Here is a 15500-nt window from a genome sequence, read left to right as displayed (position 1 = left end):
TGTGTGTATGTGTGTCATGTTATTTGTTTGTATCCTAAAATGTAATTTCACCATGGTAAAACATGGTGACACAAAACAATTCCTGATTCTTAATTCTTCTTGATTCTTGAAATATTAACCAGTGAAATTGTCATCTGGAGGGTGAAGAGAGCATGGAAAAATGTTGGTACAGCAGACAGAAGAGAATAATTGAATAGTCATGCTTCACAGGCAAACAGAAACGATGCATGGAAGCTTAAGTGTGGCTGATTGTGGATGGTAAACTGATCTTAAAACTAAAATGCTTTGATTCCTGTTCAACCCTTTGAAATCTTAAGAGATCTTTGACCTTCCTCTTAAAAATGCACACAACAAAAACATGTTACAATTTTAATAAGAGCCCCAACAAGAGTGAAAGCAATCATTTTAAGTAACATTTCTGCTTGTTGCTCTTTTCTCACTTCCTTTCTGGTTAAAGCTTGCGAGCATCTGTGCTCAGTAAACAGCCTCAGCGGTTGGACAGTCACTAACCGCTGAGGTAAAAGAAACAGCATGCAATGGCTTCTATCTGCTGTTGTTGCTTTTACCACGTACTCTGATTGAGTGTTGTGACTTCTCCATGAAAACTGGAATCTTTTAGACATAAGAAACATGAACCAAAACAGACATGAAGAAGAAAAAAATAAGAGGATAGAAATCCAAACGTTTCATGTTTAGACTTTACAGATTAGAAAAGTGCAATTCTGGATGTTTATTTTCACCATTAAAATAGCTTACATTGTTGAAAAGGTGATACTTCCATATGTAAACGTGTTTCCCGAACATCTCTTTTTAGCCCTCTATTAACTTTATGTAACTTTAAAGTTCCACTGAGCGCAAAACCACCCACTTGTTGCATTATGTTTAAGCTGCTTTACACTGTTTCCTGGTCTGGCCACACATGTTGGGGTATCCAAAACATTTTACATTGATCTAAACTGAAAGAAATAAAGCATATTTGTGAAGCAAGTGCAATCATGCCTATGGAGTATGCTGTCACTTATGCAGCCCTGTTTTGGGTTGAAAGGTGTAAAACGTACATTGTACTATAATGTCTGTCTTGCACATAAGGTTTGCTTAACTACCTTTGCATCTGTGAATTGGGCTCTTTACAAAGTCTATGAGAGCTCCCAAGTGGTCAAATGACTATTAGCTATAATATTAAGAATCCATTGTGCAAGAAAAAATAGTGTTATTACAATGTCAATTGCTCTGACATCTGAATAGCACTTAAATAAATTAACAACTTTATGTGTGTTGAGTGTTGAGTTAACGATTCAATACAATCAACTTTCAAATCTAGTGGCATGTAAAGAAGGAATTGCTCAGGAGGAGGGATTGCTGCTAAGTCAGTCATTCAATGCAATACCCGGGGCTTCCATACATATACTAACTGAACTTGTTAGCAGAACGTCATAACTAGCGTGAAATTGGAATGCATGTAACTGACTTTGAATCTGTGTATATGAATGAACTGAGTTGACCAGATATTTCTGTACATAAATGAGATCTGTGCATCTTGTAAAGTTTGGCACTAAAGCTAAGCTAATTAGAAATTATTTAAATTCCAATAGAGTAGAGCATGTGTGTAGTGACATGTCCAAAAAAAATCTGAGGCAGCTTGGCTTAGCTGTGCAAAACATTATCAATGCTTCCATATGACTTTTCAATCCATTGGATATGGTAACAACGGTAATGTATTACAGTAGCTGGAGATAACATTATCTATATGACAGTGTCAGATGCCTTGATAAGCAAGACAGAAGCAATATTGACTTGAAGGCAGCATACTATATCTCCAAACATCTCTAAAATGCAAGCCAGATGAATCCTCCTAGTCAAAAACTCAGTGACGCATTAAGGAGTAAATTCAACAGAACCTTTTGTGTTTGGTTTTATATATTTCACTAATTTATTTCATTGTGGCCTCTGAGTCAGGATGTAAAACTATCCCGACTGCAGACAGCTACTGGTGCTCAAACAGCTTCATCTTTATTGCAGACCTAATCCAGTTCCATTCCTTGTGACCTTATGTATATATCACGGTATATAACATTTTTTTTTTTTAAATCTTACAGATATATATATTTTGGAGAGCTATCCCTGGCATGCTAAAGTTTGTTAGCAGACTTTTAAGGTTTGAACAAACTTTGATTTGGTACAGAAAAAATGCTAAGAAATGCCACTGTTTAAAAGTTTAGGGATTTGATCTTGGCAAGTTGTAAAAGACAAGGTACAGTGGCCACTATTAGTAATGTCGCATCAAAAGAAGCCTGCAAGTCTGCATAACGCTAGCTTTATACTTGTCGCACTGAACATAGCGCAAGGGTGCGTGGCCCGAAAGTGACGGAATCGCACCGTTCCCCCACCCACGAGCAGGGTCTCTGCGAGCTGCTGCAGTGCTAGGCCGTGTACCTCCGAGTTTTTGTAACATGGCATAGACCGCCTGCTCAAGATCCGTTGAAAATTGAGAGATTCAAAGGAGTCCTCGCTGAACACCTTTCCCTGTACTGACATGACAAATGGCTCAGAAGTTTTTGAAAACAGCATACACAACATACTGGCATACTTTCAGGAGTGAGTTTATTGGCCAAGTTTATGGGTACAAACCAGTACTTAGATTTCTGCTTCCATTGCAGCATAAATCAAGTCTAAAACAACAGCCAACAGTATGTAAAGAAATCAGCTTTTAAATTAGCTTGGAAACTATCATCAACAGCAAAAAAAACAAGGGCTCAGGAGAAGAGGAAACCCCTATCATAATCTCCCGTCATGGTGCATCACAATGCACCATGTAAATAATGTTTACTCAAAAAATACCTCTATTTAGATTTCAAATGTATTTTGGTTCATGATTATGTCCCAGTGGAAATGGTTCACCCTCATAAGAAATTTCTGTCAATGTAAGTATTTGTAAACCCTTTTACTGGAACTGAGAGAAATAGACTAATTATACGAACCATTTCCAAGCCGCCCCTTGTTGACTGTAGCAAAAAAAAGATTTAGAGCATAGTATCTAATTTTCCCCCAAAATTTTAAGAAACATTTGCTTAAGTTAAGTGCAACTGGCACAACTATGTTTTACATTTTTTATCAAACTATATAAGTTCAAACAAAGACAAAACTATCTAAATCCCCTATGACATGAAAAGGCCTCTAAGGCTTAGTACATGTAGTGGGTGGTGCGTCTTCAAGATGTCAGCCAATCACTGATCTGTTTTGGAAACACTTCAACACCACCTAAACTAAGCCTTCCATTTGAACAGGAGGACAACAACAGTGGAAGGACAAAAAGTAGCTGTAGCACAATGATCGCAAGACTGGTTGCAATGATTGTTCTCAGTGTGGCACGTAAGTATGCTTGTTTTCAGAAAGAATGACATTATTAGAAAAAAAATTAGAGGATGTTAGAATTAAACATTTCCAGTTAGATCTACTAAGGTCTTCACTGTTTTTATTTCTTTTCTACAGCTCTTACTCATACTCTTGAGGCTTCCCACCAGATCTCCTTAACTCTGGTAGATGTCGGTGATAATGTTACATTTGATTGCAATACCTCTGATAAAGACCTTAAATTTGTTTACTGGTATAAACAGTCACTTGGATATATGGTTGAATCAGTGGCTAGTGTAGTTGTTGGTCAACCAAGAATAAGTGAAAAATTTAAAGGCTCTCGCTTTGCAGTGAGAGTGGAGGGGTCTCGTTATATTCTCACAATCTCTGATGTCAAGAAAGAGGATGAAGCAACATATTTATGCCACACTGGAACATCATATTCACAGAAGTTCATCTATGCCACATTCTTAGCTGTGACAGGTGAGATGCTGTTTGTTGGCTGTTAACTTCACTGACACATAACGACTCATACTGACAGTTTAGTATTTGTGTTATTTTCCATGTTTTTCTTAACCAAGCAGATCATAAACATCAAAAGTCTCTCTACTTGGAACAACATCCAGATACTGAATTGGTTCAGCAGGAAGAGACTGTAATTCTTCAGTGTTCACTTCTCTCCAAAAACAAAGGAAAAGTCAGTTGCCAAACTAAACCCAGTGTGTTCTGGTTCAGAGATGAATCACAACAATTCCATCCAGGCATCATTTACACTCAGAGGAACATCAGCGATGAAGATTTGGAAAGAAGTTGTTCCTACAGTTTATATGTCCGAGACTCATCTGATGCTGAAATTTACTACAGTGCTCTGGTCACATGTGGATCCATCCTTTTTGATAAAAGACCCAATGTGAAGGAAGGTATGTGTTAATAAATATTATTTATCATGTACATAGACATTTCTTTGGTTTAAAAGCAAAATTACTGTGATATGCTGGCAACCTGCCCAGGGGGTACCCAGCCTATCGCCTAATGACCGATGCAAATTGACACCAGCACCCCTGAACTTATAAGAGCAGGGGTGTCAAACTCATTTCGGTTGAGGGGCCGCATACAGCTTAATCTGATCTCGAGAGGGCCACACGAGTAAACTCATTGTAAGATTAAATAGAACTAATAAAAGTGGACTTGTTGTTTTTTTTATATTAAATGAATTTCACTTTTACACAATATATTATGAATAACCTCAGCGTTTTTAAGAAAAGTATGTGCAATTTCAACAATACTTTTACTCAGTTAAACATTTACTTGTGCATTATGCACAAGAACTGATCACAGTGATTGTACAATACTGAAAAACATTATTTACATTTTTTGGAACTTAAAAACACTGTCCTGCATGACAAAATACATAAAACAGATAAAAATTAAGAAATGATTTCAAATCAATTTTCCACATCTGAAGCTCAGTGCTATCATCTGCTGATTACTGTATATAACTGAATGCACCTTCCCTACTCTGCACCTTCTTGTATGAGCCGATGTGACGAGTGAATTTCTCCATTGTGAGATCAATAAAGACTATCTTATCTTATCTTATCTTATCTTAAAACATGGCGCCCCTCGTGGACAATATAGGAACTGCAGATTTTCAACTAAACGAAGTACATGTTTTTTTCAATAATTGTTTTATCATTCTCTTTCCTTTTATCTCCTCTTTCTTTCACCTTTTCTTTTTTTCTTGTTCTTCCTTTCCTCTCCTACTTTCCCATTGTAGTGTCCATATCATTTGAGATATTTCCTGCATGAATCATAATAAAACTATTCACATTCATTCAAGTGGAGCACTATGGCAAAAGCAGTACTGCTCCACTTGTGAAAGTCAAATCTGATGAGCTCTTTTTGGCATTAAGACAACAATTCTTATTGCCACATTGCCAGACAGGACACTGCAAAAAAATAAAAATAAAAAAAATAATATATATATATTTTTTTGAATAATGATAATGCATTTAGCCACCGGGCCGTGCTAAATTGCTCGGCGGGCCAGAACCGGCCCACGGGCCGTATGTTTGACACCCCTGGTTTAGAGAGTTGATGCATGGAAACCTAACTATGGGTAGATGGGACTGTATAAAAAGGAATTTAGGTGTTGGCAAAAAAATTAAGTGCTAATATTTCATGCATGTAACATTCTTGTAAAATACTTATCCACACCTGTACAATCAAGTAAACAGCCAGACTTTCAAGTCAGTAAGAACCCTGGATTTACTTATCAGTTAGATGATCAACTGACATGTATAAACATGCAAGAAAAAAAAAGATTTAGAGTTTTTGGCGAAATTAAACCCACAAATGAGATATATTTATTTTGACATAGCTATTTTAATTCGAAAAGGCCGACTTTTCTATTTATATTAACAATGTTTGAACATAGGTTTATCTAAGATCCCTGCAACATATTATTGTGTCAGGAAGTTATGGTTTATGGTGCAAGCTAAGAGTACGTGTCCTACCCACCTTAATGGTAATATACAACAAACAATGTCAAACAATGCAATTTCAGTTGTAAAACTTAACTGTGCTTTTCTCTGAAATTTCTTTTCTGATGTAGGACAAGAAGTTAATGGCCTTGTCATTGCACTTGGGGGACTGCTGACCTGCTGTGTTATTGTTGTCATCCTGCTAATTTTCTACATTAAACAGCAAAAAAAATATGAACAAAGCAAAGGTGGGTTTTGCATATGTAAATACAAACAGTACACATAATTTTAAGATTAACCATGGATTTAATGTTGGTTTTAAAAGTTGTTAATGTTAGAAAAAATAATCCAAATCTCAGCTTTTTGACTACCAATTATTGATTTGGAGGGCATGCTAGAAAATGCATGCTCCACCTTTATTGTTAAAAGATTTAAAAACTGTGAGTTCTTTTATTTTTATTTCACAATTACAATAACATGGAACTTGTATTAATTTGATTCTGTCTTAATTCTTCATAGAATATATTCAACATAGCGCCGAGAATTTACCAGAGACTTATGACCACACTAAACTGCTAGCACCATGCAAATGTTGCAGATTTGTGGTTTTCACATCCATAATACAAATCTCCCATTCAAACACATCTCATAAATGCTGTTTTGAGAACAGGTGTGGGGGAGGTTATTAGAATAGCAAATTTGTTATGTTCAAGAAACAAATTTGAGATCTGAGTTTTGTGACATGGTGCATTATCATACTTGAAGTATCCATCAGAGGATGAGTGAACAGTAGTCATAAAAGAATGACTAAGGAACCACATAGTTGTGTAAATCTGCAGATTTTGAAGAGCTCAGACCAGCCCGTCTAAAACCACCTGCTATGACATGCTCAAAGTCTCTTAAATATCCCTTCTTTGAACTTACACAAATAGTCTTTACTACAGTTTGAGGCCTACACTATAGGCACTGGGTTGCTGCCATGTGACTGGCCGATTTGTTGTTTATGTTAACATGATATGCAGCAGAGGCCGGTGAGTGTATGTGCTACTTTGAAATCCTAATGACAGACAATTAATTTGGCAAAGCACTGTATATTTCCTTCCCTAGTTCTTTTCCCTTACATAAACCAAAAAAAATATAACATCATAAATAAAAAACATAAATAATAACATCATTATAGAGAAACCATGGAAACAGGTATTTGAATTTGTTTTTTCTTGAAAGGTCAAATTGGTGGTTACAGTCTAGAAGAGGATGACAAACCAGCAGGTGTTGAGTCAAGAAACTGGGTAAATGTATCCCTGACAAATATTTTACTACATCTCCTGTAAATGTGAAAATAGACTAAAATTTTCTTTCTTTTACAGGATGATGAGGCAAATTACGCACCAGTGCAAACCAGGACTAGGAGGGCTAATGAGAAGAGAGAGCTGCCGCAAGAATGTGTTTACTCTGATGTCAGATCACATGATCACCAAAATCACCTTTCTTCATTCTAAGTATTACATCACTCTTATGTCTTGTTGAGAAAATGTTCACAAGATAAATGTCACAGACAAATCATGATTGTATGAATAGGTTCAAAAGTTAATGTGTAACACAAGGGATTTAACCTTTTGCTGTAGTTGGATGTTTTTAATTAAACACACATTTTATTTTTCCTATTACCATTGCTGCTTCTGTATTTTGTAACTTTAATTAAAACAATAGCTGTTCTACATTCTATTAGATCACACTAAGTAATTTATTTGCACAAAAATCAACAGAAATGTACAAAATTGTAAATTATGCTGACAAGTTGTTAAAGGATAAAAAAAGAATAAATCATTGCAACTGATGTGTGGCCTATACATTTCAAACAAACTTCCGTCTTCAAGATGGATTAAAGAAATGTTTAAAAAACTAATTTGAAGGAGTAATTGCTTTTTTCTTTTCTATTGAAAATACTGAGAGTAAAAACTACTTCTACTACTACTACTTTCTAGCTGTTTTTATTTTATTAAACATATTGTCAGATGTTTTATCAGATGTTTTAGCACCTCAACAGTGTTAGTGTATGCAAATGAGTCAAGTGATCATTTTGTGGTGGGGTTCAAGGTAAAGCGGAAGCCACAGAGAAAAAGCAAAAAATGAAACAATTTCACAGAGAAGAGTTTATTAAAAGTGTAAATTGGAGGTAAAAGCACAAATATCAAAGATAAGAAAAACATTGCCAAAGGCAGGAAGCCGATGGGATGCTGTGCGCTGCATAGGTGTGAGCAGTGTGAGCACCTCTTCTGCACTGGAGTCTGGAGAGCAGGACAGGACCCAGCACCTGTGAAGGGGAGGAAGCCACTGTCCCCTAGGTTTTAAGAAAATGCATTGCTCAGAGTCTAAAGCAGCATATCGGTCAGTCATCATCATTGGCCAGGAAATATTTGATGCCTGAAACTGCATTCACTCCTATTTCTCCCATTGTATTTTTATCTTTTTTGTACGGTGACCTTGAGTGTCCAGAAAGGCGCCTTTTAATTTTTTTTATTATTATTATTTACAAAGGCTTTTAATGCATACACACAAGTCTATTTGACTGTTTACATTAAATACACGTCTCACCTTGTCTCATTTACCATTGTCACAATTTATCTGTTGATCTGTGGAAAAAATCTCCCTGATGATTGTCGGGGAGAGGCAAGTGATGGCATTTCAGATTCCCCTGAGTGCCTTTAAAACTATTCTAAATAGGTCTGTGTCTGAAGAGTGTAAGTGGTATTCTTGAGTTAAACTGTAAATTGTTTCATTTGTGTGTAGATGTTTTTTATAGGAAATGTTTCTGGTTCCTCTTGGCTAAGTAAAATAAATAACTAAAATAGAAATGAGACAAATAACCCGACCCCTCTGGACGTTAGATAGATGTTCTTTTATGTTTTAATCTAAATTTTTTTTTATCAAGATGATTGATTAAATGCAAATTATTGCACCTTTATATGCCAGATACATTTTTAAAAACAGCAATGTCTCCAAATATATTGAACAAAAATCTCAAAAAACATTAACCTTTTTACACATCATAGTGGGGAGAATAATGTCAAACTGACTATTTTCTTTTCTGTGATTACACGATACAAGCTGTGGACTGTGGATCTTTTAAATGTTGAGCCTACACTCTCAGCAGCCTGCATTTTCTTTTAAGGACCCCATTTCAGGCCAGCTTTATGACAGGGAACAGTTGAGAAGAAGGCGTTTGTGAAAAGAATTACAATGTTTACCTTTACTACTAGCATTTGTTATGATATATTTTTCTGGGATGAACCCGGACACAGCACGCACACACAGAGTCAGTTCTTATGAGTGAGTTTTTATTGAATAGTGTGGAAGAAGGATGATTAGACCAGAGTCTTTCAACGGACGGAGGTGAAGGGTGTAGAAGCTGGCTGGCAGGAGGAGTGTGGAGAGACTGACCGGGAGGAACTCTGGAGCCGAGCACTGGAGAGCAGGACATCTGAGCAGAGCCGTGGAGCGCAGAGCATCAGAGCCGAGCAGAGCATCAGAGCCGAGCAGTGGCGAGCAGAACGTCAGAGCCGAGCATCAGAGCCGAGCAGAGCATCAGAGCCGAGCAGAGCATCAGAGCCGAGCAGTGGCGAGCAGAACGTCAGAGCCGAGCAGAGGCGAGCAGAGCATCAGAGCCGAGCAGTGGCGAGCAGAACGTCAGAGCCGAGCAGAGGCGAGCAGAGCATCAGAGCCGAGCAGAGGCGAGCAGAACGTCAGAGCCGAGCAGTGGCGAGCAGAGCTTCAGAGCCGAGCAGTGGCGAGCAGAGCATCAGAGCCGAGCAGAGGCGAGCAGAACCTCAGAGCCGAGTAGTGGAGCACAGGACGTCCGAGCCGTGCAGTGGAGGGCTGAACGTCCGAGCCGAGCGGTAGAGGTCTGAACGTCTGAGCCGAGCGGTGGAGGTCTGAACGTCTGAGCCGAGAGGTGGAGGTCTGAACGTCTGAGCCGAGAGGTGGAGGTCTGAACGTCTGAGCTGAATACTGGAGAAAACAAAACTGTCGGAAAGTCTTTGAGCTGACTGTAACAAGACCAGGTGAAAGGAGTCTTCAGGCTGACGGGTACAAACGGAGCTGACAAGAAAAAACTGGCAGGGACTGAGCGGGAGTGAACGCTATGGACCGGCGACGGGAACAGAAAGAGGTGAGTCTGATAAAGCGGTGGGAACAGGTGGAAGCAGTTGTGGGTTAATTGCAGCCTGCCAGGTGAAACCGATCAGGCTGCGCAGGAACAAGAGAGAGGGAGAGAGGCTCAGCCTGCAGCCAATAAGCTGCATCCTGACAGCATTAAAAAAGAACATGACCAGAAGAAGGACCCTTAAGATACAGCAACAATTTAATTGTTTGGAGCAAAGCACTTAAACACGTGTGTGTTAAAAAGGCATATGCCTAAAACTACTGAGCATGTTTGTCAAGACTTGAAAACTACTTTTCCATAGTTGCATTTTATCCAATCTGACTAAGCTATAGCTATTTGTAAAACAAGAATGAAATAAAATGGCAAAGGTGGTAGAGACATACCTTACCCTCTGTAGTATTAAAGCACTGTAGTATTATGTTGTGCCAGTTCATACGTGAAAAAAAAAGCGGGCATCAATTCGGGACGTAACGGACTGCGTTACCCATGATGCAATGTGGTCAAAATGGCCACCAACTCCCATCACGCAACACGGCAAAATGGCAGCCGATCAAGATAAGGTTGCTATGGTGATGGCTATAAAAGCCGATCACACACGACAATCTTCCTTCTTCCCTGGCTTTTAGCCAACCCGAGAAGACACAGCTGTTTCCGTTGGGCTGATCCCACGCCACGTGTTCGAGTTCCTCGCTGGACCGAGAGTTTTCGACGCAACGGTTATTCCCTGCTTTACATAACAGGAGGTCGACTAAAATAAGTACTTTTAAATTCCCTCTGATCAAAAGACTGAGAGACGCCGTATCTCCCAGTGATCGAAGAGGACCCCGCTTTGTCTGGCCAACAAAGCGACTGTTGAACCCGGAGGAAGAAACGAAGGAGCTTTTTCCCCGTCCCGCTGCAGCCTGCGGACATCTGCGCTCGTCAAGGCGCGTCCAGAAAGCCACTACTCGGAGCGCTCCGGACCAGCCCCGAGGCACCTCAAAGTAACGGGGTCTCCCCTTTTATTTCTGTCTCACCAACAGGGTGTTTGGAAGTGCCTGGGCAGGCGTTAGAACTTTGTAGGTGTTGGTTAAGGCTTTTATTCCACGACGAAGTTGGAATTATTTTGCTGAACATTTTCTTTGTATGTGCATGCATTTTACAATTGATTTTGCTGTGTTGATTTGTGATCCGTCAAGAACCCCGCCGTGGGTTACTGCTTCATTTCTTTCATCTTCTTCCCTGTTTCCCCCCTCTCTCTTTTCGCTTCTCCTTATCAGTTTAATCTCTTTGTCCGAGCTCAAGTCGCGGGCTTTGCTTTAAACTCCCTGTTAGCTGCGCCCTCTCTAAGCGAGGCATTATCCCATCAGCGTAAGCGTGGTTACGTCATTAGGACCTCCCCTCATACGTCATCGTAGCAGCCATCTTGGGAGGGTGACGTGTATCTGAACTGTAGGTAGCTTAGCTGAACTAGCTTTGTGTAAGACATCAAAGCGTCCAGTGAGATTCCCGAAGCTGTTCTGTCTATCAATGCTGATACGTGAAATGCCGGTGTTTCGAGGGCGGTGTTAAACAACTTTGAGTTAAGTTAAGATCTGCTAACCGCTCATTTTAATCCATTGTTTATTTTTGTTTTGTTCTTTATTTCCACATATATATTTTGCATGTTTTAGTTTAGTAATGAGTAAGAATTCCAAAGTTGTTTGAATCAGAGAATTACTGTAACAGGGAATTGCTTTTGGTTCAATAAAACCAACGACTGCGGAATAGACATTGTTTTGTGTTCAGTCCAATTCACAGTTGCTTGGGTATTCAGAATTCAGAGCTAACCTCCTTTGGAGTTAACATCTGATATTAATACAGAGACAATATCATTGGATGGTGATAAGGAATAAGGATTTAAACTCTAATTGCAGTTACATTGGGGTTCTCACAGCCTGCTGGATAAACCTGGTTGGTTAACAGTCCGACCTGATCATTTATTCCAGCATAAATGAGTTCATAACAGCAAATTAACTAATGCATTAGTGGTATAAATACTTACAAGCTTATAGCTAACATCACCACCATTTGAACTATATTTGTTATAGCGGAAATTTGAGTTGAATGATTTATTATTTAAATTATAATACCAAATTATAATTAATAATAATAATAAGCATATTCAACCAGCTTATGGCATAACAATTACAACCGATGTTTAGTTTTGTGCATTAGATTGTTCCAGTCAGTCACGCCAAATGGAAAAAGATATTAAAGGTTAAAAAGGTATGAATTAATTTGCAAGTAGCTGTATTTTACTTTATTTAAACTTTTTTTATTTTAACTTCATGTTTTTGCCCATGTACAAACACTAAGAGCAAATGTATTATGTGTTATTGTCATGTTTGAGTTTTTTTTTTTTTCATTTTGTTTGGACCTTTCTGGAATCTGCTGTGCAACTCCTCAGCCACCGGTTATCATCCAATCAGCTCAGTCTCCTTCCAGCCACCACTCTGCCCTTGATCAGATCCACCTGCGGCACTGATTGGAGTCAACTCTGCTCACCAGCCTGCTTATACCTGCCGCACTGATCCACTCCTTGCCAGATTGTCTCGTCTTGCTTCATGTGTGCTGCCATGGTGTCTCAACTAGTTTCTGTGTGCTCAGCCAGCTGGACTCTTCTGCCCTGTTTGTGTTCAGCTTTATTGATTTATGCTGCAAGTACCTGTGCGCTGCACAATTATTTCCTTATGAGCTCCAGCCGCTTGCTCTGTCTGTTATGGTGGTTCCTTGGTCAACATCGCCTGTTCTTATCAGCTCCCGCCTTCAGCTAAATCTAAATCTAAAATCAGTTCTAGGGACCAACTAGCCTACTGATTAAGTTTGCCTTAGCTTACAATTAGAAAAACATTATCAGTGCATTTAGGTTAAAAAAATCACCAAAGTTTTGCTATATTGATATTCTCGTCACACAGAGTACATGAAATACATACTGCCTGCGGAACGCTAGAGGTGATTTTGGTGGAGGAGTGCATTTGGGCCTTTTATTACATTCATGCAACTGTGCCGTGTTTTACATCGCTCTGTAAACTGACTGCTGCCTGTCTGTATTTGAACTGAACATTTAAGTTTTTGCTAATGACTATTTGCACACGTTTTAACTTCTCAGGGAGTGTTTGTCTTGTACATTCATGAAACTGCACAGTATTTTATATCGTTCTTTAAAGTGATTGCTATCTGTCATTTCTGATTCGAACATTTAAATTGTATGTCATGATTTGTAAGTGTTTGGTTATTGTTTGGACTTAGAGTCATGTTTTCTTGTCATTTATTTATGTTCTGTTGGTCTTGCCATACTTGGTATTAGTTTTGCTGTTTGGATTGTGCCATAGCATTTACTCCATGTTTTAGTTTTGTTAGATGTTTTTCCTATTTACTGCATTGTCTTACTTTTTGCCTTCTAGTTGTTTCTTGCATTGATTTTTACTTAAAGTCTTTTGTTAGCGTTTTCAGTCATTATGTGCTTGTATATCTATTCAGCTCCATTCATGTTTGTTTCAGTTTGTCAGCTTCTGCCATAGCGCCAACCAATTAGGCTTATTCAGTTCACAAGTTGCCTTTTCATCACAGTCATGCTTGCCACCTGGTTCCTTTGTCATTTATACTTCCATTGTTCAGTTACTCCCTGCTGGATTGTACTGTTTGCTTTGCCCAGTAAAGCCCATTTGTATTCATGCTGGTTTTTGTTTCACTGCTGTCATCAGTACGTTTTTGTTTTTCCATTATATTATTTGATTCACCTTGCTGCTTTTGCCTGTCTGTCTGCTCCTTGGTCCATCTTTGCAACCGTTCTTGACACTTATCAGATGCTAAAGACTATTTCCACACTTTTTAGTTTCTCAAGAAGGTGTTGTCGGTACATTCAACTTTTATCATTTATGTCTTTGATTTGTGAAAGTGTGTTATGTGTCAATTAATTTTGGTGTCTCACCAAAATGTCACTATGGTTAGATAATGACAATAAAGACTCTTGATTCTTGATATGCCTTATTTGCTAATTATTCAACTAATTAACGTGTCTACACTATTGTTGCACTTTTTAGAATGCTTTGCATGTAGAGGTCAAAGTGAACTCTACATTGATTTCATGAAGAAGTCCTGTTTTGATTGCTCAATGTGGGCAAAGCACACTTGGGAGGATCTTATGATTAAAGAAACATTTGCAACACGTTTACATGCCTAAGAGGATTGACACATCTGTGTAAACAAAATGCTTGGACCTGAGATTTTGCTTTTTTTTTCGGACTTCAGAGCAAACTAAGAGGTATGAATTATTAATGACAGATTCTGAACATAATTTGTTCCAGATACATTAAAATTGCAATTCTTAAAATTCTGAGGAGTGCCTCAAACCAGTGTCTGCTTTGCTGTGGCCTTGGCCAGGGACAAGGCCAAGCTGCAGCGGATCATCCACTGATCTCAGAACATGAATGGCTGCAACTTCCCATCTCTCCAGGAACTGTTCATATCCAGAACCCAGAGATGTGCAGCCTGGATTGCACCTCTTCCCTCTCATCCTGTGCATAGACTATTTTAGTGCCTCCCCTTTTGCAAAGGTCTGGTTCATCGCGATCACGACCTCACCCCACCAAAACAGTTTCTTCCACTGTGGTCAGTCTGATGAACAGTCCCCAGCTAACACCTCCACAACCCATCTATTTGTGTGCATATGTAAACAGTATATATATATATATATATATATATATTTATAACACTACTTTCACTTTTCGCACCCCTTGACTTTATGCTTAATTTGTGTTTTTACGCCATTCACCACACAAGTTTCCTGTTTCTGTAAAATGCTTTCCTTTTTATGGTCCCTGGCAATAAAACGTTGCTGAATGTGATTCTGAATAGATCAGAACTGAAAGACTGATATAAAGAAATGTTTTTATTTTTAGTTTAGTTCCGACTAACAGTCAATAAAAAGAGTAAAGATGGTGTGTTAGACTGAACATTAGGAGCAGGTTTTACGCATTCTCTGGACTTAATGGCTTTAATGTGCTTTAATGCTCTGTAATGCTCAGATGTTGGACCCAAATAAATCAGCCAGACAGAATCTTCAAGTGGCACAATTTTGCCACAATTTTGTTAAACGCTATGTTGTTAGCGTTCATTCTGTGACTTAATACAGCATATACAAAATGCTGGCATACTTTTAGAGGTGAGTTCACTGGCCAATTTTATGGGTACAAACAAGCATAAATCAAGAGTAAAACAACAGCCCACAGTATGTAAAGAAATCAGCTTTTATTTAGTAAAGCAAAGTAATTTTTTAACCTTTTATTTAAAAAAAGATTCAAATGGGCTTTACAGGCAGGCTGTATACCCAAACTTCATTTCTTCACCTCTTTCTCTATGCAACGTATGGACGTACCATCGTCCTCTACATCTCTAACATGCCGTTTAAATCTGTTTAGGTGCAATAAACATCCCAACTATTCGTTATGCTTGCTTTCAATACTGCACATGGTGGGATTTTG

General features: G+C 38.6%; 2 protein-coding genes across 2 annotated transcripts in view; both read left to right on the top strand.

Annotated features, from left to right (window-relative positions):
- Window positions 1-825, top strand: part of LOC105924314 — a 2318-nt gene extending 1493 nt beyond the window's left edge. The window contains exon 4 of the mRNA XM_036127626.1: window positions 815-825. Within this exon, the coding sequence (XP_035983519.1) occupies window positions 815-825 (11 nt within the window). The remainder of the gene's footprint in view (window positions 1-814) is intronic.
- Window positions 826-3219: 2394 nt separating this feature from the next.
- LOC118557431 lies at window positions 3220-7672 on the top strand. The gene is made up of 6 exons (XM_036127429.1): window positions 3220-3369; window positions 3490-3834; window positions 3936-4271; window positions 5966-6082; window positions 7059-7123; window positions 7202-7672. Exons 1-6 carry the CDS (start codon window positions 3327-3329, stop codon window positions 7331-7333), a joined length of 1038 nt encoding a protein of 345 aa, XP_035983322.1. The 5' UTR covers window positions 3220-3326; the 3' UTR covers window positions 7334-7672.
- Window positions 7673-15500: the final 7828 nt, after the last annotated feature.

Source organism: Fundulus heteroclitus, chromosome 23, assembly GCF_011125445.2.
Source record: "Fundulus heteroclitus isolate FHET01 chromosome 23, MU-UCD_Fhet_4.1, whole genome shotgun sequence".
NCBI lineage: Eukaryota > Metazoa > Chordata > Actinopteri > Cyprinodontiformes > Fundulidae > Fundulus > Fundulus heteroclitus.
Note: the sequence above shows the minus strand (reverse complement) of the source record. Positions and strands in the feature narration are given on the sequence as shown.

Coding starts and splice junctions, on each gene's coding strand:
- LOC118557431 (XM_036127429.1), top strand. CDS start 3,327: ATGATCGCAAGACTGGTTGCAATGATTGTTCTCAGTGTGGCAC. Junction 3,835..3,935: donor CACATTCTTAGCTGTGACAG/GTGAGATGCTGT, acceptor TTAACCAAGCAG/ATCATAAACATCAAAAGTCT. Junction 7,124..7,201: donor GTGTTGAGTCAAGAAACTGG/GTAAATGTATCC, acceptor TTTCTTTTACAG/GATGATGAGGCAAATTACGC.